At 62.6% G+C, this 27,674-nt stretch overlaps 1 protein-coding gene across 4 annotated transcripts in view; it reads left to right on the plus strand.

Annotated features, from left to right (window-relative positions):
* The window catches only part of GRID2IP (Grid2 interacting protein), a 39,920-nt gene extending 13,167 nt beyond the window's left edge, over window positions 1-26,753 (plus strand). Inside the window, exons 2-22 of one of the 4 annotated variants that reach the window (XM_051839061.3) lie at window positions 618-772; window positions 7,561-7,809; window positions 7,994-8,079; window positions 9,968-10,037; window positions 10,497-10,591; window positions 10,801-10,984; window positions 14,932-15,086; window positions 15,973-16,110; window positions 16,366-16,463; window positions 16,643-16,760; window positions 17,361-17,710; window positions 18,104-18,520; window positions 20,033-20,120; window positions 21,156-21,233; window positions 21,539-21,735; window positions 21,936-22,091; window positions 22,181-22,267; window positions 22,441-22,570; window positions 22,849-22,967; window positions 24,367-24,531; window positions 24,688-26,753. In XM_051839061.3, coding sequence (XP_051695021.2) covers window positions 618-772; window positions 7,561-7,809; window positions 7,994-8,079; window positions 9,968-10,037; window positions 10,497-10,591; window positions 10,801-10,984; window positions 14,932-15,086; window positions 15,973-16,110; window positions 16,366-16,463; window positions 16,643-16,760; window positions 17,361-17,710; window positions 18,104-18,520; window positions 20,033-20,120; window positions 21,156-21,233; window positions 21,539-21,735; window positions 21,936-22,091; window positions 22,181-22,267; window positions 22,441-22,570; window positions 22,849-22,967; window positions 24,367-24,531; window positions 24,688-24,759 — 3,207 coding nt within the window. In that variant the 3' untranslated portion in view covers window positions 24,760-26,753. Of the gene's footprint in view, window positions 1-617; window positions 773-5,416; window positions 5,587-7,560; window positions 7,810-7,993; window positions 8,080-9,967; window positions 10,038-10,496; window positions 10,592-10,800; window positions 10,985-14,931; window positions 15,087-15,972; window positions 16,111-16,362; window positions 16,464-16,642; window positions 16,761-17,360; window positions 17,711-18,103; window positions 18,521-20,032; window positions 20,121-21,155; window positions 21,234-21,538; window positions 21,736-21,935; window positions 22,092-22,180; window positions 22,268-22,440; window positions 22,571-22,848; window positions 22,968-24,366; window positions 24,532-24,687 lie in introns of those variants that run through there. The other 3 variants (XM_089320903.1, XM_051839064.3, XM_089320904.1) reach the window with 3 other exon arrangements.
* Window positions 26,754-27,674: the final 921 nt, after the last annotated feature.

A 27,674-nucleotide genomic window follows, 5' to 3' on the forward strand; every position in this document is an offset into this window, starting at 1 on the left:
TCCCTGAGGGAGCCAGGGGGCCAGGGTGTGGCACAGCAGTGAGACGGGGCTTGGGACACCCCCCTCCCAAGTCTTTCCGACCCAGCTGCTTGCTAGCGCACACCCTGGGAGGCAGCAGGTGATGGCGCAAGTGCTTGGGTCCCTTCTAGCCACGTGGGAGGCCCAGATGGAGGTCTAGGTGTTGGCCTAGCGCAGCCCTGGCTGTGGTGGGCATCTGGGGGAGTGAACCAGGTAGAAGACTGGTCTGTCTGTCTCTCTCCCTGTCTTTCAGAATTAACTAAATAAACACATCCTTCAAGGCGGGGCATGCATGCCACAGCTTTTCTGTGGGGCTGGGCTGTTCTCTGTGGGATCTCATCAAGCCTTGTAGTAGAAGGAAGTGTAGTATTATAATAATAGTAACTGGCAATTATTGAGCGCCTGGCACAATTCTAAGCGCCGCGTTGATGCCTTGGCTTCTTTGGGTATTCCTTAGATGTGGAATGAAGCGACTGCCCGTACCCATCTTGGAGGGTTTGAAAGGACAGGACAAAGTGCTCCCCGTGCCCCCCGCCCTGTGGACGGGGAGAGGGAGGTAGGTGACTGGCCACCGTCCCTCCCTGCATCTCTCCTGGCAGGTGGATGAGATCCTGGGGGACCAGCTGACCACCAAGGAGCAGGTGTTCACGGCGCTGAAGCAGTTTGCCGCTGAGCAGCGGGTGGACGACCTGGTGCGGGCACTCACCCTGGCACTGCCGCACGAGGCCCAGGGGCCCCTCCTGGACAGCCTCAGGTACCTCGGGCAGGGCGGGTCTCTCTCTCCCTCAGCTACCCAAGCAGTCACAGCCTGCCCTGCTCCAACTCCAAACCCAGATGGACACCAAGACACTGTTGTTCTTGGAACAAGGTGCAGGCAGGGGAGCCTAGGACGGTGCCATGGGGCCATGGGCGTCCCCCACACCCGCCTCTGCCCTCTGATTCTCCGACGATGACTGAGTGTTGAGGACCCCACCAGACGCTTCCAGGAACATTCTCTGGCTGAAGCCCCCATTTCACTGAGGCTCAGAGAGGCTGGGGGTCCTGGGAACCAGCTCAGCTGTGTACTTTTTTTTTTTTTTTTAAGATTTATTTATTTGAAAGGCAGAGTTACAGAGAGGCAGAAGCAGAGAGAGAGAGAGAGAGAGAGAGAGAGAGAGAGATGTCTTCCATCTGCTGGTTCACTCCCCAAATGGCCACAATGGCTGGAGCTGGACCAATCTGAAGCCAGGAGCTTCTTCCAGGTCTCCCATGGGGTCGCAGGGGCCCAAGGACTTGGGCCATCTTCCACTGCTTTCCCAGGCCACAGCAGAGAGACGGATCGGCAGTGGAGCAGCCGGGACTCGAACCGGTGCCCATATGGGATGCCAGCACGGCATTTACACCTGGCAGCTTTCCCCACTACGCCACAGCGCCAGCCCCCAGCTGTGTACTTTCTGGTCTTCCGAGGTGCTCTGGACTCACCCTTTAGGTTTAATCTCAGAAGAAAAAAAAAAGTCTTGGGGGTGGGGGTTCTCACCTGGGGTGATCCAAGAGCCTTCCCACCCTGCCTGCATCCTCCCAGGGCCCCCTCTGGGGTTCTCTGCTCCCGCCCTGCCTCCCAGGCTTGAGTCTGCTCCCCCGCCGCCACCCTCCCCTCCTCTGGGCTCAGCCCACCCCCTCCCCTCGCTGCCATTCACCCCGCAGCCTGCCCCTCCCTCTGGGCCTGGCCAATGTCAGGGACGGGGCTGGCCTCCCCTCCACCCTCCACCCCCAACCCCAGCCCGGGCGCGGTGTCTCTGCTCTGCCACGGAGCCCGGGAGGCCACCGAGAAAGGCCACCATGAGCTGCCTTGGGTGAGTAAGGGGCCCGTCCCTTGCTGGGAAAACCCAGAGAGGAAAGAAAAAGTTATTTCTAGAGCGAATTTGCCGCGGGGATGAGGCTGTGACGCCAAGCGCTCCCTGCGGAGGTGATGGACGCGAGCCCGCCTGTCCGCGCGCCCGGGACTGGGCTGGGGGTGGGGGTTGGGGGGCGCAGCACCTGCTGTCCCCGGGAAGTTGGCGCGCTGGTCCCCGCTCCGCCCGCAGCCAGCTCAGCTGGATGCCCTGCGCGCGCCCAGCGCTCCCCTGGGTGCCGCTCTGTTCCTGTCCCCGCCCTTCCCTGGCCGCAGCTGGTCTCCGAGATTGGCAGGTCAGGAAGGCCGGGGGAGGGGCGCCCCGGGGGGCATGCTGGGCTCCGAGCCCCGGGATGCCCGGCCCTGCAGCCTCCTTCCTTGCGGCTGAGCAGCCACAGCCTTGGCTGTCAGTGCGGTGGGGGGAGGTTGCTGGCGGAGGGGGCAGCGCCCAGCTGGGCTCTGGAGGGAGAGGACTCCCCTAGCAGGGGGCTGAGGCATGCCCCCCACTCTCCCCCACACACTCATCCTGGGCTGGCAGGTTGCCAGTCCCGGCTAGTGCCGGCTCCAGCACTGATGGTGATCCCCGCACAGCGTGCCTTCCTGATAGAGCTCATGGGGGACAGGGGACCTAAAGGCCACAGTTAGCCATGTTTCCCGGGTCCAGGGAGCCTGCATGGCTAACTCAGCACTGAGCAATCCAGGCAGCCTCCTCGGCAGAGGCAGCAGGCACCAGCGTGTGGCTCAAGCAGTGAGCAGTGTCGGAGCGGCCCTGTGTCCTTTGGAGAGTGGAAGGACACCAGCAAGGAGGCTGATAAGGGGCAGGCACCTGGCTGGAGAGGATGGGAGCAGTGCCACGGTGGCCCCGGGGTAGCCCATGGTGCCCAGCGGGAAGCATCCCAACATGCCAGCCAAGGAGAGCCCCTGCTGGGACAGTGGGACCTGGCATAGAGAAGACACAAGGTTTTAATGGAGGCTCAGTGGCCAAAGGGTAGTGAAAAAAGAAACGTATATTTGTGTGTGAATAAGAGAGAGAACTGCACGTGGGGGGTGGGGGTGGGTAGAACCCCTCCCAAATCAGGGAGGTGGGGACCATGAGACCAGGAACCTGCACCATCCTGCCCAGTAGCCACGTGCCACATGTGGCCATTGAAGATAAAAAGTATTTACTGTTTGCTAACATTGACACTTCAGCTTAGGCTCACAGCTACATTCCAGGGTGGTTGCCCTGTGGGGTTGTGCAGAGAACATGTCCGCGGTCACAACGTAAGCCAAAGGCAGCGTCTTCCTCTCCGACGGCAGTTAGTCCTGCCGCTCAGAGCCTAATCTGGGTCTGTCCCAGAGGGACGGATCCCAGGCTGATGAGGTGATGAAACGGCTTTATAATTAGGACAGGCAGGCCGTTTGGAAAGTGTGACGTGGCCAGGAGGGAACAGGAGAGCAGTCAGCTTTGTGGTCCACTAGCGTTTCAAGGAATGGGAGGAGGAGGGCAAGGAGGAGGGGGCGGTGTCTGCGGGGGGCGGGGTGGGATGGGAAGCAGCTGGAGTTTGGAACCCAGCAAACCCAGCTGGAACCCCAGGTCCACTCTGGCGATGGCACCTGGAGCAGGTTAACTGACATGTATGGCATATTTTTAAAGTGGGGCGATGATGCAGGATCCCCAGTGGGAAACCATACAAATGAACTTTCCCATCTGTAGGCAGGACAGAGATGCACTGAGAATCTGGGGAGGGGTGTGAGGAACCATCAGCATCTCCCCCACCCCCTTCCACGTGGGTGCTGGGTGCTGGGGCCACCATCAAACCAAGTCATTGGGAGAACTCGGAGGTTGTGAAAGTGGCAGCGTCAGGCTCCCTGGCTGCCTCCTGGGCACGGTCTCTCTACCAAGAGCGGCTTGGCAAAGTGCAGTGCTAACGGCATTTGGTGCCTGATGGTTCTGCCGCCGGGGGCGGTCCTGCGCCTTGGGTGGTGTTCAGCAGCATCCCTGGCCTCACTGTCCACTGAATCTAGTGCCCCCCATTGCCATCTTGCAACCAGAACTGTTTCCAGGCAGTGCCAGATATCCCCCAGGGAGCAGAACAAGTGCCCTGCAGAGGTCTCTGGCAGCGCCCTCTCCCAGCGGCAGGCGCTTCAGGGAAGTCCAGCCGCTCTCCTGCAAGCCCATGCTGCCTTGGGCCACCTGGCCAGGTGCACCGTACCCGCAGGGATGTGCACCAGGGCAGCATGTCCAGATCCGAGCAGGAGCACGTGGTCCACCACAGCGCGGGGGCAGGTGCCATAGCTGTTATCATGGCACACACGGTTCTGGTTGCTGGGCCATTCATTGCACCTGGCACAGAACCAGAAGGTGACTCCATCATGAGAGACAGGCTTTGCTCTCCGTGAGGATGGCTAGACATTTCTGTCCCTGGGCAGGGCTGAGGACAAGGAGTGGGGAGGGCATGGCACCAGGGGGCACTTGGCTTTGGCTTCCTGCTGCTGCTGCCAGGAAGTGCAGGCCTGGGAGGGCACGGCGGGGTGGTGGGCTTGCCAAGGCCAGGTGCACTGTGGCCCAGGGCCTGGACAGAGCACCGGATGCTGGCGGCCACCTCTGCTGTGTCCTCCCTGTGCCTCTCTGAGCCAGGCAAGACGTTTCTCGGAGTGACACAGCCAAAGCCCTGGGGTTTCCAGCCCTTCGAGGGAAGGGCCCACTGCTGTGGCCCCTGCTGAGGTTGCCAGGGGAGGAGCCCTCCCCAGGAAGCCCCCAGGATCTGTCATTTTTCTCCTCTTATTTCAGATTCTGGCCCCCTGAGGCTGTCAGGCTTGGGGTCTGCTCCTGCTCTGACTGGCAGGGAGCAGCAGGGCCAGGGGCAGGGGCAGGGGCAGAGCCCTGTCACCTCCCCCTCCTCCCCTTCAGGCGTCCCTGGGGTCTTGTCCCCACCTGGGCAGCCCCTCCTCACTTGCACTCACCAGGCCTCAGACACTGCCCCTTTGCTGTACTTTGCAGTCCAGCCACGTGTGCCCAACACCCCTACCCTTCCAGCATCACCCCGCCCCTGGAGGGCTCCAGCGCCTGGGGTCCCTCATTCCTCCTTGAATCCTGAAAGTCTCCCATGGCTGCCTGCAGGGCTGGGGTGGGCTGCTGACCCTGGCATTCTGGGCCCCCAGTCCAGCGTCTTCACCAGAGCTTCCCGCTGCGTAGGTAGGAAGGATTTCTCGCCTGCCGGCTCCTGCTAAGCCCTGGAGGCTCGGAACAAAGACCACCCCCGCCCGAAAGCCTTCCAAGTTTTACAAAAAGGAATCGGGGCTTCTTCTGGACCCAGTCTTGGCGGCGGCGCAGCGTGGAGGACGAGCCGCTGTGCGGGTCCAGGCAGGCGAGCCTCCAGAAGGGATAGCACAAGTGCCAAGGGCGGGGAGCGGGGCGACCTCCAAGCGCCCCGGGCTTCCACCCCCACCCCACCCCAACCCCGCCCCCCCGCCAGCTAGCGGAAGGGTCCCTCGGCGGGGCGGGGCGGGGCGGGGCCACGCCAGAGGGGCGGGCGCGGGGCCGCGGGCCGGGACGGCTCGGGAGGGGCCGAGCGCTCTCGCCGGGCAGATGCGTGTGGAGTCGCGGCGCCCTCGCTCCGCTCGCGGGCTCGCCCGCCCCCGGCCCCTCCGCACCTGCCGCTCCGCGGTCCTCGGCTCCAGATGGGGAAAGACCAGGGCTTCTCTCGGCACTTTCGGTAGCTTCCCCGCCGCTCCCGCGCCCCCAGGAACCGTGCGCCCTGGGCGCAGCGGACCCTCCTCCGGCCGGCCTGAAAGGGGGTGGGGCTGGAGCACTGAGGTGCTTCCCTGACCTGGGTGGGCGCCCTGGAGCCTGGGAGGAGCCCGGGGGCTGGGGAGGGTGGAGATAAACGGTGCGGGGAGGTCTTCGCGTTGGGCGCTGGGGACCCTGGAGTCGGAGTCAAAACTAAGGGCTAGGACTGAAAAGCCCTGGTTCCTTCTTTCTCTGATGGAGGGGACAGGACAGAGGCTGAGGTTTGGGTCGGGTGCTCTGGGTGAGAGTTTGGGGGGCACTGCCGCTCCACTCCCTGAGGGCCCCTCTCCAGCAGTTCACTGGTGGATGATCCTGGGTGAGATGGAGAAAGCTGAGTGGGGACTGGGAATACAGCTGAGAGAAAACTCCCTAGGGGAGTCCTTGGTGGAAACCTGGGGTTGGTTTTGGACCTGACCCTGGCAGACAGAACTGAGCTGAGAGCATGGTGGTTTTGTGCCCCCTCCAGGGGGGGAATCCCATGGCCTCAGAGATCTATTGACAAAGGACACGGGAATCCTGGGGCGGCTGTTGCAGGGCTGGCACAGCCAGAGGGGCAGTGGTCAGTCCCTGTAGTCAATGCAGCCGCACTGCGCCCGGCTCTGCTGGGCCAGACTGGGCTGCATGGAGGGCTCACGTGAGCCAGGAAGGGTGTCTGGCTCTCCACGCAGCCTTGGCCTCTGTCTCAGCCGCAAGGACCCCAAGCAGGACAAGGGCCACCCAGCCTCCTCCCACCCGTGTGGTTGATGCCTCACCCTGGCTCCCACCAGAGGGGCAGGCCTTGCTGCTGCAGGCTGGAGCTGGAACGGCCACTTGGCCCCTACCCAGGCTGGACTCTGGTTTGGTGTCCGATGCCTTCCAGAGCCTGGGACTGGACCCAAAGTGGGAAGCAGGCAGTCTCAGGCTTCCTCCCTCAGTGCCAATGCAGCAAGCATATGGGGTGTGGGTAATGTGCAGGCTAGACAGATGGAGGGGGCAGGCTCCCGAGACCTCGAGTGACCATCTGGGGCATCACTGCAGGGGGCAGGATGGGCTCCTGACAAAGCTGAGCTGGCCACTACATTCTGGCTGCCGCCTCCCTGCAACACGCAGGCCCAGGCAGAGCTCTCTGGAGGGCAGCAAAATGCACCCACCTCCCAGAGGATCCATGCCCGTTCCCTTGCACCAAGGGGGCTCCTCCACCTGCCCGGCCACCTTAATCTTGCCCACAGAGGGTGGGGGGTGGGGGCCACTAGCCAAGCTCAGAGGGGTTGTATTTCAGCTGGCTGCAGGGCCACTGTCCCCTCCCTGTCTCCTTCCCCCTCCCCCTTGTGCCCTTGGAACTGACTCCAGGGAAAGGATCCTTGGGATGCAGCCTGGGAAGCATCGCTAGCCAGCAGACCTTTGGGGGTCCTTCTCGGAGGCCCTGCCACAGTGCAGAGCCTGGGCTCCCACTGCAGCCGCGCTAAGGGCCAGCGACAGAACCCTGGAAGGCCACAGATCCCCTCTGCCCTGCGACCACACAGTCCAGCCCTGTGTTAGCTGGTCACAGTGGCTTGCAGCTGAGTGACCGATTTCCAGCCTCTTGGAGACCAGGGGACCCTGCGCGGCCTCCCTCACCGTTTTGAGCTCCAGCTCCTGGAGGGGGCTGAGTAAGCAGGAGATCACAATGAATGGAGGCCAAGAGCGAGTCCACTTTAGCAAAGTGAATGCACAGGGCAGAAGCTTGGAGGTGGCAGATGTGGCGGTGCCGGCCCGAGAAGCAAGCAGGCAGCGGAGGCAGACCCCGGGCCGACCGCGGCCGGGTTTGTGCCAGCAGGCACCTAGAAACAAGCCTGGGACAGGTGTAACGGAGAGGGGGATCGTGGCCCGCGGGGAGGCGCAGTCAGGGGTCGCGCCCCGACTCTGCCATCCTCGCCCACAGAATCTTCATCCCCAAGAAGCACCGGGCGCGCTTCGACGAGGTGGTGTCGCAGGGCCTACTGGGCAAGCTGTGCCGCGCGCGCAGGGCGCAGGGCGCACAGCGGCTTCGCCGGAGCCGCAGCGAAGAGCGGCCCGAGCGCCTCCTGGTGTCCACGCGCGCCAGCGCCGCCCCGCGCCGCCCGGACGAGCCGCCCCCACGCAAAGCCGCCTCGCTGGTGGGCGGCCGCGCCGGCTCCGGGGGCGCGCGCAGGTACCCGAGGCGCGTGGGCACCGGCCGTGGACGCCTCCCCATCCATGGCTCGGGGGATGGAGACCTGGGTTGGGGGGTGGCTGGGGAGGTTAATGGGAGCGGGACGCGGGAGGGCTCCATGCTCTGCGTCTCCAGCAGAGCAGGACCCGGTTCCTGCCTTCACCCCGCCCTTATCTCTCCCCAGGACAGTCCGCGTCTACAAGGGCAACAAGAGCTTTGGCTTCACGCTGCGCGGCCATGGGCCTGTCTGGATCGAGTCTGTCCTGCCTGGTGAGGGGTGGGCAGGGTTGTCTCCATTGATTCTGCCCACGTGGGTGGCTCAGGCCGGTAGATCCAAATTCTCTCCTCCAAGGTCTTTCCTGTGTCGCCACGGAGGGCCAGAGGTATTGATCAGGACACGGGGCAGCCAGACAGAGTGGGTGCTTGCCCAGGCTATGCCACAACCAGACTCAGAGAGATATCAGGGCCTCAGTACCTCTGCCCACCCCACCCACCCCTACCTGGACCCCTTTTCTCTTCCCACCTGCTCTGGACTCCTGGGACTTGAGCCTTCCCAGTGCAGTGGTCTCTCCAGCGAGGTCCGGAATGGGCTGTGTGCTCTGTTCCGTCGTGGACAGTCTCAGCAGGGCTACTGAGGTGGACTCTGCCTCCGTGTGACCACCCCTCGGGGCTGGGCCACTTGCTCTGCCCTGCACCCACCCCCTCCCAGCAAGAAGCCCCTGGTGACACAGCCCCACCTGCACCCCTGTTGATGCTGCCCCTTCCTGCACCTCCACATCTCACACCTTCTGTGAATCTTGGGATCTTTCCGGAAGTGAATCCTGGGACCCGGCTCGTGCCGGTTCTCAACGGACCCAGGCATCGCTAAGCAGTTGACCCCAGGGTGTAGGGAGGGAGGCCCACGGCTGCTCGGAGGAGGGCTTCCTCTAGAAACGGCTAATCCCAGTCTCCCTGCCTCTCCCACGTGCGGGTGGAGACACCTGGTGTTGGGCTTTGCCAAAATCCACAGGTGCTGTTCTCCCCAGCCAGGTGACTGCCTGCTTTTCCTGCCATAGGAAACATGGGAAAGGCTGTGCCAAGTCAAGGACCTGGGGTCTCCTGAGCCCCTAGCCCATTGACCACTGATCCCCTGGGACAGCCCCTCTGGCCGTCCTCCTCCTCCAAGTGGAAGTCCAGGCAGGCTGGGTTCAACTAACCCTCACCCTCTCCCCCCTTTCCATCCCAGGGAAAGGACTCCTTCCCCTACCCCATCTCACCTTTACCAGGAAGTCTCCGCTGATTGTCTCCCCCCAACCCTCGCCTCAACTTGCCAGCCCTGCCTTCCAGGTGCTAGGTCCGACACTCAGGGCCATCAAGGGAGAAAGTGCCAGCTGAGGCTAATGAGCCAAGGAGACCACTGCCATTGGAAACACAGTTTGTCACTCACAGGTCCCAAGGGGAGGAAGGAAGTGGGCCATACTGCGGAGGACTGTGGAGGGTAGGGTTCCCTGGGGTGGGTCGGGGACAAGACCCAGGGCAGGGGGAGTGAGAGGAAGCACAGGCTACAGCCTTCCTTGGGGTTTTCACCAGCAGCAGTGGGCGGGGCGGGGCAGGGCAAGCGGGCTAAACCAGCTCAGGATTGGGTGTTGGAATAATTGCAGCGACTCCAGGGCAGAGGGACTGGGGTGAGTAGGGCAGGCGGCCACAGTGAAGCCCCCACCGAGGGGGTACTCGGAGGCACGGGCTCAGAAAGGGTAGGGTCGGCTTGCATGCTAAAGGCACACTTGCTAAAGTCCTTTTTGGGCAGAGTCCATCTCGCCAGGCCCCAAGATGTCAAAGCATCAGGAAATGCAGGAAACAAAAGAAAAATTTTGACTAATGCACCAGGTTTCCCCAGCCTGAGGGCGGAGCGTCGCTTGCGTGCACCCAGACGTGAGGCACCAAGACCAGAGCTGCAGCGGGGGCCCTTCAGCAGCCCAGGGCCTGACCCCCTCCCTCTGGGGGGGGTCACTGTGTCCTGAGCCCACATGGCCATCTGCGGACCCGGACTGCACCCTCCTCCACCACCCAGCGTGTCTCTGAGCCTCTGCTGCTGGCCCGTAAAACAGGAGAGCGACATCTGGCCGCCAGCGCCGGGCCCTGCCCCGCTGACTCCCGCGTCCTCTCTTCTGGCTTCCAGGCAGCCCGGCTGACAATGCTGCCCTCAAGTCGGGCGACCGGATCCTGTTCCTCAACGGACTGGACATGAGGTCAGGGGCCTCTGGGGACCATGCCCCTCCCCCCGACCACGATGACACCTGCCTCTTGGGACATCCGGGCCCTGGTCCCGATCTCTAACCAGTTGGTTCCCGGGCCCTGTCCCTCTTCCCATGCAAACTCTCAAGTCCATTCCCCCCACCCAACTCGGGACCTCAGTTCCTCCTTCCAGCCAGGGGGAATTCCCCAACTCCATGCTGGGGACACCGCGTTGCAGGGACCCCCTGTGTGTGGCGGTGGCAGGGCCACAGCTCCTTCAGCCAGGAAGGTAAAGGCCCAGGTGGTGAACTAAGCTGGTCCGAGGCCTGGGGCTTTTACCGTGCAAGATTCCAAACGGGAGAGGCAGGCCCTGGCCAGTCGTGGCCTCTCCAGGCAGGCCCGGAAGGTCTGACCGGCAGCCGTGCACGTGGCTGACCCCAGTGTGGCCCTCCTGGGCCATCTCTGCTTGGCAGGAACTGCTCACATGACAAGGTGGTGTCCATGCTGCAGGGCAGTGGCGCGATGCCCACGCTGGTGGTAGAAGAGGGGCTCGTCCCGTTCGCCAGCGGTGAGACCCCCTCCCCCAACACTGCCACTGCGGGGACCCCCAGAGTGCAGAGGACTCTGCAGCTTCCCTCCCCAGGGCTGCCCCCTGGTGGGGCTGGAACCCCAAGGGGACCCCACCCAGGGCTCTCGCTCCCACCCCAACCCCAGCTGCCCGGCAGACACACCCTCCACACACCTGACCTGTGCCTCTCCTGCCTGTGGTCCCGGCAGACTCTGATTCACTGGATTCGCCCAACCCGTCGTCAGCGCTCACCTCCCTGCAGTGGGTGGCCGAGATCCTGCCGTCCAGCATCCGGGTCCAAGGGAGGACCTTCAGCCAGCAGCTGGAACACCTGCTCACGCCGCCCGAGCGCTATGGCGTCTGCCGGGCCCTGGAGAGCTTCTTCCAGCACAGGTGGCTGGGCCGGAGCGGGGGTGGGGCCCGTCTGGGGTGGACTCCAGGTCCTGCCTGTATGCACCCTGCTGGGCTCCGTCTCCTGGGGGAGTCTCCTAGAAGGAAGCACCTGCGGGGGGGGGGGGGGGGGGTGCTCCAGGGTTGGATTGCCCTGGAGCAAGCCCCGCCTCTGACACCCAGCCACGTGGCCTCTGTGAAGTGAGGCCTGTCCTTGGCCAGGGCTCTCCATGAGAGCCACGCCTGTGGGCAGCGTTACGGAGTTGGGGTTGGGGGTCTTTTCTCCTGGACCTGAGCTGCAGCAGGGTGCATCTGTGGCTCACCTCACTCTGGGGGACCATTGTTACGATCTGTGTCAAGCCCCTCACTGCTTCATTCCCTTTTCTTTAAATCCTTTTATTTTCTTTAAAGATGCATTTATTTAAAATGCAGAACATCAGAGAGAGAGACAGAGGTCTTCCCCTCACTGGTTTGCCCCACCCCCCAAATAGCTACAGCACCCAAATGGCTGGGCCAGGCTGAAGCGGGGAGCCAGGAACCCCATCACCCCAGGCGCAGCATCAGGGAGCTGGATCTGAAGTGGAGCAGCCAGAACGCCAGCCAGCACCGATGGCTTAACTCGCTGCACCACAGCGCCACCCCGAGGCAGTTTTATTAAGATGCCACTCACTTGCCCCGCAGTTGAGCCACTTAAGTGTACAGTTGGGTGTTTAGTATGATCCTGCGTTGCCGACAACAGGCACGTGTCCTGAGAAACCCGTCAGGCATCTCCTCCAGTGTGAACGTCACCGAGTGCACACACACAAGCCGGCACTAGTGGGGCCCTTCCTTGGCTGGGACGTCCCGACACGGCCGCGTCACTCCTAGGTACAGGCATCACTGCCGCAGGCTGTAGAACTTCATCAGGCCAGAAGGAAACCCTGAACCCTGTCCCGTCGTCCTCCGCCCCGACCCTGGGCAGCCAGCGTCTGTGGTCTCTGCAGACTCTGCACTCTCACGAGTGGGCGCTCACGTCTGGCTTCTTGCACTGAGCTTGAAACTGTCGCGCTCCAAGTGAGTTGGCCAGTGCTCCTGGCTGCTGCCTGTGGCTGAACACTCCCCCATCGCGTGGGCGTGTCTCATTGTGTTCTTGCACCTCTGTCTGGAGACAGATACATGCGTCGTGTCTGCCCGTCACTCCCTGTGAGCTCCACCGGCTGGGGCCGTGGCCGCCCGGGATGGGCATCCTTTGGTTTGCAGGTGTTCTCGGAAAGTGGGCGCTGCTGTGTAGTTCGACGTCTTTTTCTTTTGCATCGTGGTTGAGTTTTTGTTTTTTTGTTTTTGTTTTTTCACAGGCAGAGTGGACAGTGAGAGAGAGAGACAGAGAGAAGGGTCTTCCTTTTGCCGTTGGTTCACCCTCCAATGGCCGCCGCGGCCGGCGCACTGCGCTGATCCGAAGCCAGGAGCCAGGTGCTTCTCCTGGTCTCCCATGGGGTGCAGGGCCCAAGCACTTGGGCCATCCTCCACTGCACTCCCGGGCCACAGCAGAGAGCTGGCCTGGAAGAGGGGCAACCGGGACAGAATCCGGCGCCCCGACCGGGACTAGAACCCGGTGTGCCGGCGCCGCAAGGCGGAGGATTAGCTTATTGAGTCGCAGCGCCGGCTGTGGTTGAGTTTTAAGTCACGGCCTGTGTTTGATTTTTTTCTTACCAACAACTACGTGTTTAGGTCTGTCTTCACTCAGCGCACGGTTTTGTAACTGCTGCCAGATTCCTGTGGGGCATGGCACTATCCACCTTTTCTTTCTTTTTTTTTTTTTTTTTTTTGCTTGTCTTCTGGCCATAAAGTTACGTCTTCTTATTTTTTAATATATAAACTTATTTTTATTTATTTGAGAGGCAGAAAGACAAAGAGAGACTGAGACACACAAAGAGAGCTCCCCTCAGCTGCTTCTCTCCCCAGATGCCCACAACGGCTATATCTGGACCAGGGCTGGAGCCGGCAGTCAGAAACTAAATCCGGGTCTCCCACGTGGGCAGCAGGAGCCTGGTTTCTTGAGCCATCATGCTGCGTCCCAGGGCCTGGAGCCAGGAGTCAGAGCCAGGCTTTGAATGCGGGCACTCTGCCGTGGAGCATCCTAACCGGCATCTTAACCGCTTCTGACGTCCCGTTCATTGGGGTGGGTTTGATGTTGTTAGCAGTCACTTAAGCACCTTTTCATACGCTCGGGAATGTTTGATGCATCCTCGACAAGGTACCTTTTTATGCCCTCCATCCCTTTCTGCTTTGTCGGGCGCCTTGTTCCTGCTGATTTGCACGAGTCCCTCATGCCTTTTAGACACCAGTTCCCCCTTGGTTTTGGAAACATCTTCCCCTGTTTGTTGTTTCTCTTCCTACTTCTGCAGTAGCCAATCTTCACATTCCCAAGTTGTTCTTCTGTGAACAGATGTCTTTGATTTTGTATTATCAAGCTCACTGCATTCTTGGTCTTACTCTTTTGCCTTTTGAAATTTTATGAAGACTTTGCTTTCTAGGTCCTTTTAAAGATTTATTTATTTGGAAGGCAGAGAGAGAGAAAGAGAGAGCACTCCTCCATCTGCTGCTTCACTCCCCAGGTGACCGTAACAGCCAGAGCTGGGCCAGGCTGAAGCCAGGAGCCAGGCGCTTCTTCCAGGTTTCCTGCATGGTTGCAGGGGCTGAAACCCTTGAGCCATCTTCCACTGCTTTCTCAGGCACATTAGCAGGGAGCTGGATCAGAAGTGGAGCAGCCGGAACATGAACCAGTGCCCATGTGGGACACTGGAGCTGCAGGCAGCGGTTCAACCCACCACACCACAACACCAGGCCCAGTTCTCCTAATTTTATAATGTTACCTGTCATACTTGAGTCTTCTTCCCACCCAGAGTTCACCTTGATGAGTGATTTTATATAAGGACCTGGCTTTATCTTTTCCATATACTGCAGTCAGAAAACTGTTTTTAAGAGACAAACATTTCTGGCCGGCGCCGCGGCTCACTAGGCTAATCCTCCGCCTAGTGGCACCGGCACACCGGGTTCTAGTCCCGGTTGGGGCGCCGGATTCTGTCCCGGTTGCCCCTCTTCCAGGCCAGCTCTCTGCTGTGGCCAGGGAGTGGAGGATGGCCCAGGTGCTTGGGCCCTGCACCCCATGGGAGACCAGGAAAAGCACCTGGCTCCTGGCTCCTGCCATCGGATCAGCGCGGTGCGCCGGCCGCAGCGCGCCGGCCGCGGCGGCCATTGGAGGGTGAACCAACGGCAAAAGGAAGACCTTTCTTTCTGTCCCTCTCTCTCACTGTCCACTCTGCCTGTCAAAAAAAAAAAAAAAAGAGAGACAAACATTTCTGTGCAGTAGATGCTGTTTAAGACCTGTTTTATTTATTTGAAAGGCAGAGTGACACAGAGTGAGAAACAGTGGGGGTAGGGGGAGAGATAGTCCATCCACTGGTTCACTCCCCAAAGGGCTGCAACAGCCAGATCTGGGCTGGGCTGGGCTGAAGCCAGGAGCCAGGAACCCCATCTGGGTCTCCCACATGGGGGCAGAGTCCCAAGCACTTGGGCCATCTTCTGCTGCCTTCCCAGGTGCACTGGCAGGAAGCTGGATTGGAAGCAGAGCAGCTGGGACTTGAATCGGCACTTCCATATGAGATGCCGGTGTTGTAAGCGATGGCTTAGCCTGCTGTGTCACCACTCCAGCCCAGTAGGTGCTATTTTGATCCCCATTCTATAGGTGGGCACAGAGAAGTTAAGTAAGCTGAGAAAGGACACTCAGCCGCTCAGTGGCAGAGCCAGGATTTGAATCTTGCCGACCTGGCCCCAGAGCCCACCTTCCTGCCTGCTGCTCCTTCTCTGGCTGAATTCTGTGGCCTGGAAGGATCGCCCTGGTCTCCACCCCACCCTACCCGCTGCGGTGAGCCCCTGGATAATGAACCCCTTTGTCCTGCACCCTCCCCCAGGAACATCGACACCCTCATTGTGGACGTCTATCCCGTGCTGGACACGCCTGCCAAGCAGGTGCTGTGGCAGTTCATCTACCAGCTGCTGACCTATGAGGAACAGGAGCTCTGCCAGGAGAAAATCGAGTGCTTCCTCGGCTACACGGCCATGACGGGTAAGCTGCCCCACCCACCTGGTGCACAGCCAGACACCTGTCCCCACCCAGGAGTCCTTACAGGCAGCTGTGCTCTCCCACCCGACTGCCTGCTCTCAGGCTCCTCACGCACAGAATGGGAGTGACCTCAGCAGCACTGCTTTGCATCCTGGGAAGTGTGCGTCACGGGCTGAGAAGTGTGTGTGTGGTTTGTTTTACAGATGCACCAGCACATGCCGCCTGGGTCACGAGCCCTTGGCCAGGGGGCACCTGGCTGGTGGGCTCCCAGCACATGTGCCTGAACACACACACACATGCGCGTGCACCTGCTGCACACACTCACAGCTTGCCGGGCCGTGAGCCTCCCACCTGCCCACAGCACCCTGCACTGTTAAGCCAGGTGGAGGAAGTGTGTCAGACCCTGTGAATTTGCCCTGTTCGGGGCTCTTTGCACCTGCTTTGACAGTCCCTGCAGGCCCCGCTATATGCTGGCCCTGGGGGCCCATGAGCCCTAGTCCTGGGGGCCCACAGTTTTCTGGGGGAGACAAGTGTCTTGGCAAGAAGCTCAGGGACTGGGCTGGGCAGCACACACCCTACACAGCTGTCCAGGCCAGGCCCTTCCCTGTTGTCCCCTAAGCCCCTTTGGACAGCAGTGATGAGCCTGGTCCCAGCATGGGACACTGAGCCCCTAGAAAGCAAGGGACCCTAGACTCTTACCATGGGAAGAACCCTGTGGATCGGATTTTGTCCCTCCGCTGGCCAGGCCGGGGGGCTCCTCCTGTGTCCTGGTGCCCGGTTTCCCTGGCCTGGGGCCCACTTCTTGGTCCAGGCGACTTCTGCCCTCATTGGAGGCTCCTTGTCTGGCTGAGAGGGTGGGAGGCCACCATCTCACCTGCATGTCCCACAGCAGAGTCAGAGCCGGAGCCAGAGCCGGAGCTGGAGCCAGAGCCGGTGCCCGAGCCCCAGCCACGGAGCTCCCTGAGGGCCTCCTCCGTGTGCCGCCGGAGCCTCCGGTCCCAGGGCCTGGAGACCAGCCTCAGCTGCGGTATGGCCCCCGATGGAAAGGCTGGGGTGGGTAGGTGGGAGAGGACCTCCAGGGCTCAGTTTTCCCATCTGCAAAAGGGGTGTGCAGTGCTGAGACTTGACAGAGAATGAGGGCAGGCAAGACTGAGCATGGCCATCCTGGGTCCGCGGGGCCTGTGGGATCCAGGCCAGGGCCCAGGCCTCACGGCTCAGGTGTGGTAAGGAGACCCCTAGGGCAGGCGCGGCCGCCCCTGATTGATTCCTGATTCCTCAGCAGGTCCCAGCGAGTGCGCTGAGATGCCGCTTCCTCTGATCCCAGGAGAGCGCCAGGCCGGCGACGGCACATCCCTCCCCGAGACCCCCAACCCCAAGATGGTGAGGCTTGCCCTGCCCCCCAGGTGGGATGCGCAGGGATGGGGGTGCCCATAGCTGAGGGGGCCCAGGAGGCCCCAGGCCAAGGCGCCCCCGTGGCTGCTGCTGGCTGGCTGAAGCCACATTAGGGCCACGCGGGAGACGCGGGCGTGGGCTGCACTCCCCATGCCCCGTCCCCACAGATGTCGGCCGTCTACGCGGAGCTCGAGTCGCGGCTGAGCAGCAGCTTCAAGGGGAAGATGGGGTCGACATCCAAATCCCTGGGCTCCCCGCCAGGCCCCAGCCCAGCAGACACGGCAGGTAGGGGCTTGCCAGCCCGGTCCCCGGAGGCACTGTCCTCCTGTCTGGTCGTCCCTGTGGTCCACACACCTGGGAAACGTCCCCGAGGCAGAGGGAACCCCTCCCCCAGAGGCCTCCATGCACGGGTCAGGGTTGTCCACGTGGTCAGGGTCATCCCGGCCCCTCCCATGTCACCTGTATCCCTCACCCCAGCCATGGAAGTCCCCGCGTTAGCAACGCGCCCTTGGACAAACTACAGCGTGCATGTGGGTTGCTGTGCGGGAGGGAGTCAGAGGACAAGAGCCCTGTGTGCCCAGGGCATGCTGGGCATGGGAGGGGCCACCTGACCCTCGGCCCCTCGGCCCTTTGAATGGCGTGCAGCTGGGCTGGGGTGTCTGTTTCAAGGTCCAGCCCGTCCAGGGGCTAAGTCGGGTCTCCCTCAGGTGCTCTGACCTTTGACCTCGCGCTGGGAAAAGCCTGGGAGGCAGAGTCACCCAGACTGGGCAAAGGGGAGTGCCTAGGGCCACAGCACTGACCTGCCCCGGGCCCTCCCCTCCAGCCTGCACCTGTGACCTGGGTGCAGGCTGAACAGGGGTCCTCACGCTCCATCCCCCACCCCAGGGCCCAGGACCCTGTCCAGCGTCTCCTGGCCCAGCGAGCGGCTGCTGCCCTCCCCCTGCTACTACCCGCTGTGCTCAGGGGACCCGGGCTCCCCCAGCAGCTCCGAGTCCCACCCCTACGCCAGCCTGGACAGCAGCAGGGCGCCCTCCCCACAGCCAGGGCCCGTCCACCCCGACAGCCCCCCCAGCCCGGACCCTGCCCGCCCGCCCAGCCGCAGGAAGCGCTTCACCTTCTCGCGCCCGATGCGAAGCCGGGACACTGACCGCTTCCTGGATGCGCTGAGTGAGCAGCTGGGCCCCCGCGTCACCATCGTGGAGGACTTTCTGACGCCCGAGAACGACTATGAGGAGGTGGGCGTGCCAGCAACGGGGTGGGGGGGAAGGGGCAGTGGTGGACATGGAGCCCGGCGGGGAACCAAGTCCCCAGCTCCTGCAGGGGGCCCAGTGACCTCGGGGTCTGCCCCAGGCTACCCCATCCTGTCCCTGGCCCCAGGCTATCCCATTTACTCTCATTACCCCATCCGTGTCCCAGGCTACCTCACCCACAGTCTCAGGGTAAACCACCAGACCCTTGTGTTCCTCTACCCAGCTTATCCCACCGCGTGCTGAGGTTACCCCGCACGCCTGGTCTGTCCTGGGCTATCCCACGCTCCCCACCCTCGGCCCACGTTTCATACACGTGCACCTGCTGTTGTCCGTCTGGGCCCAGCCCCGCCCTCCCCTCCCCTGCTCTCCCCCCACCAGATGAGCTTCCATGACGACCAGGGCAGCTTTGCCACCAACGAGCGGAGCAGCGGGAGCGACTGCGTGAGCAGCAGCGAGGAGGGCAGCTCCCTGACGTACTCCTCTATCTCCGACCACATACCCCCGCCCCCACTCAGCCCCCCACCCCCGCCACCCCTGCCCTTCCACGACCCCAAGCCCAGCGCCCGCTCCTCTGCCGGTCCCCGGGGTCCCAGCCAGGTGCTGCCCAAGCCCCTAGCCCAGCTCAGCCACCCTGTCCCACCGCCGCCTCCACCGCCCCTGCCCCCGCCCGTGCCCTGTGCGCCCCCCATGCTGTCCCGGGGCCTGGGCCACCGGCGCAGCGAGACCAGCCACATGAGCGTCAAACGCTTGCGGTGGGAGCAGGTGGAGAACTCGGAAGGCACCATCTGGGGTCAGGTACGTGAGCCGGGCCCGCTGGGGCCTTGCACCAGGGGAGGGCGGCCAGGGCAGCGGCGTTGAAGGCCTGAGCCATCCCCACAGTGTTCCTGGGACCAGCCCAAGGACACATGCCCCTGGTGGTTGACGCAGGCATTGAAGCCAATCCAGGTCCCTAAGCCAGACACCCTGGGGACGCCTGAAATGCCATCACACTTTCGGTCGAGTTCTTGTTCTCCTGGGTCCTTAAAAGGGGCAGTGGTCCACACTGCTGCCCGCCGGCCTCCACCATCACTGCAGCGCTCGGATGTCCTCCCGACACTACCAGCATCTACCGAACACCCCCGGTGATGGGGGACTCGCCACCTGCCGAGGCCTCCCTCCCCTCACTGGGCAATTTTCACCACCGTCCCCTGTGTGACTCTGAGCTCATCTCCCAGAGCTCCCCCGCCCAGGCATCCTCTGCCAGCCACAGGCCCACCAACCCCTGTTCTTGAGGTCGTTCTAGAATGTGCCTTCTGGCCACAATCCACGTCATTGCCAAAGAGCAGGCCCCACCTGGAACCCCAGCCAGTGGGGCTAGACTGGTGCGGAGCGGTGAGCAGGATCGTTGCTTCCTTTGACCTGACACCAGACTCCGGCCTGGGCTCCCTCTGGCTTCCGGAGCTGCCCCCTTCCTGGGGCCCGTGCCCGCCATCACCCTGAAGCCCAGTCTCTCCATATTCTTGGAACTCACAGCTTGCTGTCACACAGAGCCATGCTTGTCATGCCTCCCCGTGGCCGTCTCCTGGGTCCTGGTCCTGTGTCCTGCCCTCCCAGCCAGGACGGCGAGCTCCCCTGTCCCCAGGGAACCTGTCCATGTTGCTGATAAATATGCCCAGTAGTATAGGACCACCAACAGGGACCTCCCGGCTTTAGATGGTTCCTGAAGGTGGACACAGGGAAGCAGGTCACATACCTGCCTAAGTCCACGCCAGCTGTTCGCGCCCCACAGCTGAGATTTCATTCTCTGCGGGTCTCCCTTTTAGAATGGCCCCTTGGCAGCTGCCTGGCCCTCACTCCGTGCCCGAACCCCAGACTGCACCTCTCATCTAGACCATGTGTTACAGCCAGCTGTCCAGGCCCTGGCTTAGGACAGCTGCTTCTGTCCCCCCCCCCCCCCGTCCGCACCAGTTTGCCAGTGAACTCACTCACTCCCTGCAAAGGAGACCTGAAAAAACAGGGCCAGACCCCTCAGCCGCCACCTTCAGCCCCTTTAGCTCGGTGGCTGCCGCCCACCTCACCAGCTCCTGCACTGACAGAGATCCAAGCACGCCAGGAGTGCAGATCTCAAGAGGAGCCAGCTCCCCACCCCATCTTCCGGAGCCTGTCCTGGGCTTCTCCCGGGGCCTGGTGGGAGATCTCCCTCCGGGAGCCCCCAGGGTGGCTCTCGATGCGGGGGGGGGGGGGGGGGCGGGAGCACAGGTGTGGTGGAGGAAGCCAGCCCAGCTGCTGCTGTTCCTCCCACCCTGAGCTCCCTACCCTGTCCCACAGCTGGGGGAGGATTCCGACTACGATAAGCTGAGCGACATGGTGAAATACCTCGACCTGGAGCTCCACTTTGGCACCCAGAAGCCTGCCAGTGAGTGTCCTGGTGGCCGGGGGCGGGGGAACCCCGGACACCGCGCCGCCTGCGGCATCTGCGAGAGTACTCTGACGGCCGTTCACCCACTGTGTCGTCAGACCTTGAACCCCTGAGTCGCTCAGTTTCTCGGAGCTTCATCTCAAAAGGGAGACTATTAAGAACAGCTGGCGGCCGACGCTGTGCCTCAATAGGCTAATCCTCCACCTGCGGCGCCGGCACACCGGGTTCTAGTCCCGGTTGGGGCACCAGATTCTGTCCTGGTTGCCCCTCTTTCAGGCCAGCTCTCTGCTGTGGCCCGGGAGTGCAGTGGAGGATGGCCCAGGTGCTTGGGCCCTGCACCCCATGGGAGACCAGGAGAAGCACCTGGCTCCTGCCATTGGATCAGCATGATGCGCCGGCCGCAGCACGCCGGCTACGGTGGCCATTGGAGGGTGAACCAACGGCAAAAAGGAAGACCTCTTTGTCTCTCTCTATCCACTCTGTCAAAAAAAAAAAAACAAAAAACAGCTGGCATGGATTGCGTGCTGACCAAATGCCAGGCACTCTTCTAAGTTAATCCCGTGACAAACTGTGAGGTTACCTCCTCCTCCTAAGGAGGAAACACAGGAAACACTACGTGACTTGTGCCAAGTCACACAGCCAGGATAGAGTGGGAGGACTGAGGGCCAGGCCCCCTCTCTCCTCGGCCTGGAGGGGAAAGGCCTTGCCCGTTCGGGAATCAGCTGAAAGGTGGAGAGCTGGTTGATTCTCTTCTGCCAGCCCCATCCCGAGAGCCCAGAAGAGAGAGGGCATGGTCGTGGGGGGATGGGCACTCACCACCCACGCTGTGTTCCACTGCACCCGAGTGTCCCTGAGTGGAAGGGTGAGGAATGAGGGGCAGCCTCCCCCCAGAGCTGATGCAGCCCAGGCCGTGCTGGGGGCTGGGGGCTGGGGGGTGGTCTTGGTGGATGGCAGCGGCTGCACCATTCCTGGGCTGGTCCAGGGCACACCAAGCCCAGCCTCCCCTTTGCAACCGTCCAGTTTCCTTTCCAGAGCCTGTGCCGGGGCCCGAGCCCTTCAGGAAGAAGGAGGTGGTAGAGATCCTGTCCCACAAGAAGGCCTACAACACCTGTAAGTGTTGGCATCAGGCACCCCCACGGTCGTAGGGGTGGCACAGTGGCACTCACTATGGGTGGCAGTGCCACGGCCCAGCCTGGGTAAGGTTAGGCTTGGGGCTGGGACCCCTGTCACCTGGCTGCGCAGAGTCCCGACCTGAGCCCACCTGGGCTCAGGCATCGGCCTTGGCTGCACCTCCGTCGGCCCCACCTCCCCTGTAAACCCCCTCCCCAGTTCCGGCTTCCAGCACCATCCTCCGCAGGCCCCGCCCTCGCCCTGGTCCCCGCCCCTCACCCCGCCCCTCGCGGCCCCGCCCACAGCCATCCTCCTGGCGCACCTGAAGCTGAGCCCGGCCGAGCTGCGGCAGGTGCTCATGAGCATGGAGCCCCGGCGGCTGGAGCCGGCGCACCTGGCGCAGCTGCTGCTCTTCGCGCCGGACGCCGACGAGGAGCAGCGCTACCAGGCCTTCCGCGAGGCGCCCGGCCGCCTCAGCGAGCCCGACCAGTTCGTCCTGCAGGTGCTCCCGCTCGCGCTCCCGCTTTAGCGCGCGCCCTGGGCCGGGCTCCCACCGGGATCCGTGGGAGAGGGGGCGAGGGTGCCCCCTGCTAGGAGCCGCGCTAGGCTTTCTCAAGGGCGTCCGTGACCCCAGCCCCGTCCCAGACGGCGCGGAGGCCCCTGGCGGGCGCTGCGTGACTGCGAACCCCGCCCTCGCGGCAGATGCTGTCGGTTCCCGAGTACAAGACCCGCCTGCGCAGCCTCCACTTCCAGGCTACGCTGCAAGAGAAGACCGAGGAGATCCGAGGCAGCCTGGAGTGCCTGCGCCAGGCCTCCCTGGAGCTCAGGAACAGCCGGAAGCTCGCCAAGATCCTGGAGGTCAGGGGGCAGCCCAGCCCTGGCCCCCTAGCCTGGCGGGCGGGGGCGGGGCTAGGACTTAGCAGGACCCGCCCCCTTCCTCTCCCCAGTTTGTGCTGGCCATGGGCAACTATCTCAACGATGGCCAGCCCAGGACCAACAAGACCACGGGCTTCAAGATCAACTTTCTGACCGAGGTGAGGGGCCCGCCAGTCCCCGGCGAGGGATGGATTAGGCCAGGCGTGACTGCAGCGGAGGGCGGGGGCGGGGCGGGGGGGCGGGACTTGGAACGGGACGGCCCAGTTGGGGCTAGGCCAGGCCGGGGGAGCCAGATGGGGCGCTTACGTTGGGGCGGGGGTGTCACTCGCAGCTGAACTCCACCAAGACCGCGGACGGGAAGTCCACCTTCCTGCACATCCTTGCCAAATCGCTGAGCCAGCACTTCCCAGAGCTCCTGGGCTTCGCTCAGGACCTGCCCACTGTGCCCCTGGCTGCCAAAGGTAGGCGGGAGGGGGATGTGGAGGCAGAGGCTGTGCTGGGCTGGGGTGGGGGGAGAGAGGGGAGGTGCTGGGCTGGGGGGGTAGGTGCTGGGCTGGGGGTGGAGGGGAGGCAGAGGCTGTGCTGGGCTGGGGGAGGTGGGGGCTGTGGAGGCAGAGGCTGTGCTGGGCTGGAGAGGAGGGGGAGGAGCGGCTGGGCTGGGCTGGGGGGATGGGAGGGGCAGAGGCTGCCTGGGCTGGATGGGCGGGGCCTCGTGAAGCTCCTCTCCCCTTCTCTGCAGTAAACCAGCGGGCCCTAACCAGCGACCTGGCTGACCTTCACGGCACCATCAGTGAGATCCAGGACGCCTGCCAGACCATGTCCCCCTCCAGCGAGGACAAGTTTGCTGTGGTCATGGCCGTATCCTCTGACGGACACCCGGCTGCACCTGGGGGGTGGGATGGTGGGGTTTCACCCTGGTCCCTTTGAATCCGCGACGTAGGCCAGCTTTGTGTGACCTAGAATGGGGCTCCTTAGAGTTTCCCAAAGCCGCTGCCTTGTCCCCATCCGTCCCTGTAGGCGTTGGAGCCCAGACGGAAGTCATATGGCACAGGGAGGGGCTGCTGAGGCCCGACCAGCCAGAGGCAGTCAGGAGAGGGGAGCATTTCCAGGGAGCCCCCTGCGGGGCCTCCCCAGGGCAGGAGACGGATCTGGGGGGGATGGTGGGAGGGCAGAGCGGGTGGCAGCTCTCTGTGCCCCTGCTCTGTGGCCCCTGCCCTCCCTGGCACTGCCCCTGTCGTGTGTCCTGGTCCCAGAGCGTGGTCGGGGTGAGTGCCCAGGTTAGGAACGTGGCGTCAGATCCTGCTTTCCTGGGAGGTGGGAGACCCGAGGAGGCTGGCCAGCCCGTGCCTCGCCGGGCGGGCATCCCTGAGCCCGTGGCAAGCGCTCCTCACCGCTGCTGCTGCCTTGAACCATCTGACACCGAGATGCATTGTGGGTGTGGAAGCTGGGGCTGCTCAGGAGGGAGTCAGCTTCCCTCGGTGCAGGGGGTGGGCGGAGGTACCTGCCTGTGTCCCTGGCTTGCGGAATCCCAGGGCAGTGGGGATGGGTGGCTGTTTCTGGGCAGTCTCACTGCTGGAAGGCAGCCCAGCAGACAGCCCCAGGCCCAAGTCCTGACTCGGCTGTTCATCAGCTGAGTGCCTGTAGGCAAGTTGCTTCCCCACCCTGAGCCCTAGAGAGAGGCTGAGGATCCCCACCCCAGCAGGGGGGGGGGTTGGGCTGGGGTGGCGGGGTTGTCGTGACTGTTAACTGATGACCGTGCGCCTGAATCCATCCCATGGCCCTGTGTGACGCTGGGCTATGTGTGCTGCAGTGTCTTACCTGTAAGGTGGGGCTGACCTGCCTCCTTGAGGTGTCTGGACATCAAGTACGAACGTGCGGCGAGCTTAGAGCGCAGCTGGGCACAGCCCGAGTCCCGGGCCACATTACGGTGGCTCAGCCGCTGGGCCTCTGCCGAAGACTCACCAGGGAACACGGGGAACACAGAGGGCACTTCCGGAGCAAACCTGAACTTCTGAACCGTTTCAGACAGTGACAAAGGCAGAGGAGGTTCCGGAAGGGGCCACTACAGGTGGGTGACTTGGGGAAAAGGGGGCAGCGGCCTCTGAGAAGAGAGAGCCGCCCTGCCAGAAAGCAGAGAGTGAGGGTCTGAGGCTGCCAGCGACTGGGCCAGGTGCCAGGACGAGCGTGGTGGGCAGTGGGACAGGTGGGGGGAGGGGCGCCCAGCAGGCTGGCGGTTTCCTTGACCGAGACCCCTCAGTCCTTCCTGGAGACGGCCCAGCCAGTGCTCCGGGCGCTGGACGGGCTGCAGCACGAGGCCATGGAGGAGCTGGCCAAGGCGCTGGCCTTCTTCGGGGAGGACTCCAAAGCCACGACCTCCGAGGCGTTCTTTGGCATTTTTGCCGAGTTCATGAGCAAGTTCGAGGTGAGCCACGGTGGACGGGAGGGCTCCTCACAAGTGGTCAGGGCTGCAGGTCACACGAGGAGGTCCCCCGTGAGTGACTCTTCCCAAACTGATGGGAAGGGTGCGGAGGCTCCCGGATCCACTGACACCCCCTCCCCTGTGCTGCCCCCTCCCCAGCGAGCACTCAGCGACCTGCAGGCCGGAGACGGCCCGCGCAGCTCTGGGATGGTGTCTCCCTTGGCCTGGTGACGGCAGCCACGTTGCCCGCAGACTGAGTATGGAGGTGGACGCACGATGAGGCTGCGCCCAAGAGGGCAGCGTGGACGCGGAGAGGGAGGGGCCTCGGCACAGGGCCCAGCCGCTGCCCGCGTCTCCAGCTACCTCAGCCGCCAGGCTTGGCCGGCCTGGGCCCACCCTGGTCTGGCACAGCCTCCCTGAGTGGGAGCAGAGACCCTGGCAGCCCAGCCTGGCTTGTTCCTCACTCCCACCTCTCCTGGCTCTCTGGGGGCCCCCGGATGGTGCAGTGGACTGCCTGCCTGGGCCGTGGAATGCAGCACACCAAGCCAGCCTGAGGGCACCTGGAGGTAGAGCAGAGCAAGCAGGCGGGTAGTGGTGATGTGCACAGGAGGAGAGGCCCGGGCAGGGCCTGCAGAATAGAAGTTTTAGCCCAGCAGACAAACTGAGAACCTGTTTAGAGGCGACGGCATCCCAGTCGGGGAAGCCGTGGTCAAGGTCAGAGCAGAGGGAGCGGGGAGATGCCAAGGCAGGATTTGGCGGCTGCCTGCAGGTTTCCCACCTGGGTGGCTGGTGGAACAGGTCTGGGGGCACAGGGCACAATCTGGGACACGTGTGGGCTCCCTAAGGCTGTGGCATGTGTGTGTGGGAGGGTGGTCGGCGACGGGGTTGAGCTGGACGCCAGGAGCAGCGGGAGCGGTGGGCAGGTGGGGCGTGGGATTTCTTCCGCCCTGTCTGCCTCCCTCAGTAGATTCCTGCATCGGGCGGCTTCCCCGGTTACCTCTCCCCTTAACTCTGTATCCCAGAGAAGGCCAAAGCGGGCTTTCAACCTGTGTCTTGGATTCCGTCTCTCCTGCTGCCATCAAATGACTGATGAGATCCCCGCAGTCTTAGGAACCCACTGGGTTCTTCCTGTTCTCTCCTTCTTCCCTGCCCCGTGGAGAAATGTCTAAAGGGGATATGGCTGGAGGAGTCTATTTCTCCCTGATGGCTCCAACTCTCCAACTGCTTAGCTCCCACAGTTCCCCACGCCTGTGTGTCCCGAAAACACTTCAGAAGGTCCCTGAAGATCCCTGGATGAGATCTGAGATCCAGAGAGATTACCGACTCCAGCAGGCATGATCCCTGGGCCCCATGGGCCCATGTGGCAAAAGTCAGAAATGCATGTCCCCTCCGGGAGACCCAGCCTCATCCCTGGGGCACAGCTGGCCAAGCCAAGCACTGGCTAGGTTTTCTTCCTGCTGTGGCTTGTGTTGGCTAACTGTTCGCGCCAACAGTGCTATGTAGCAAACTGTCCCAACACTCAACGGCTTCAAGGGGCAGCCCCTTCTCTGCTCAGGAATCCATGGGTCACCAGACAGCTTGGGTCTGAGCTGGGCTCAGTCAACGCACTCACACACCTACAGTCAGCTGTGGGGCAGCCAGGCGGCCTTGCTAACCCTGTGGGCTCTCTCCCGTGTCGGGCCCTGGCTGGGAAGGCTGGAGTGACCTCCATGGTCCCTCCTCCTGCACCCCAGTGGCCTATTGTTTCCGTGATAAGAGATGGACATCCAAGAGAACAAACTTGGGGAGGTGCAGGGGGTCCCCTCACTTGGACTCGGAACTGCACACCATCCCTCCTGGCACATTCTGTCGTCAAAGCAAGCGACCAGGGTCATATTTTAGGGGAAGGGAAACCAGCTGGATCCATTCTTTGGGGGGAAAAAAAGGATTTATTTATTTATTTGAAAAGCAGAGAGAGAGAGTGATCTTCCATCTATTGGCTCACTCCCCAACTGGATGCAGTGGCCAGGGTTAGACCAGGACAGAGCCAGGAGCCTGGGGCTCCATCCAGGTCTCCCATGTGGGTAGCAGGGGTCCAAGCATTTGGGCCATGTCCTGCTGCTTTCCCAGGCACGTAAGCAGAGAGTTGGACCAGAAGTGGAGCAGCTGGGATTTGAACCAGCGCTCATATCGGGTGCCAGTGTTGCAGGCGGCAGCTTAACCCGCTGCACCACAGCACTGGCCCCGTGCACCCGCTTTGATGAGAGAAGCTGCAGAATCACATTGCACAGGGCATAGACTCAGGGCGGCAGCAGAATCGGGGCTATTTTTGCAAGCAACTTGCGTGCTTGCCCAGACGCTCGGGTGCGCCTCTCAGCCAGCTTAAAATCCCCTGGGACTCTGGTCCTGTGTCTAGCCAGCCAGCCTGGCTCCGCTCTCCCACCCCTGTGTGTCCTCCAGGTGACAGGCTTCTCTCTTACCTGTCACCCATGAGTTATCGGACTCCTCTGCGGATACTCAGACCCATGGGCAGCTGTCATTCGTGCCTGCCTAGCAGCCAGTCCACCCTTGTGCTGGGAAAAGGGTCCCTGTTCTTCCTTTGGGAAAGGCAGGCCCTCGAGCTGTGCTCGCAGGATAAGGAGCAGCCTGAAACTCCGCCTGCGTGGCTCAGAGAAAGGAGCTTCCCCTTTGGCTGGGATCGCTGGGTGGGAAGGGGGCGGAGCCTGGAGGGAGCAGCCGGAGCCACCACGTGGAGGGTGCCTGCCTGGGCTCAAAGCCAACACGGGAAAGAACCCAAGAAGGTCAGCGTTCTCGTCTCTGGGTCCCTGGATCCAACGGTGCCTGAAGTAGACCCCGGGACTTGTGAGTTTCCGAGCCAACAAGTCCCCCTTTCCACCTAGATGTCTGTTTAACTTCAATTCCTCGGCTTGGGCTGAACGGATTGGACTTCTGTCACTTGTAGCCCGTGGACAGATGCTTGTGGCTGCTCTGTGTTTGCACACGCTCCGTGAGCTCTCTCCATTCATAAACTCGTTCATCTGCACTGTGACTGTCCGCTGTGTGCCAGGTGCAGTGCTGGTGTCAGACAGCCTAGGGGTCAGTCTCTGACTTAACTGCGTATCGCGGTAGTGGTACCCCGGCAGCAGTGCAGAGTCCCGTACGTGAGC

The sequence above is a fragment of the Oryctolagus cuniculus genome, chromosome 19 (genome assembly GCF_051225735.1).
Source record: "Oryctolagus cuniculus isolate XC-2025 breed Fujian yellow rabbit chromosome 19, ASM5122573v1, whole genome shotgun sequence".
Taxonomy (NCBI): domain Eukaryota; kingdom Metazoa; phylum Chordata; class Mammalia; order Lagomorpha; family Leporidae; genus Oryctolagus; species Oryctolagus cuniculus.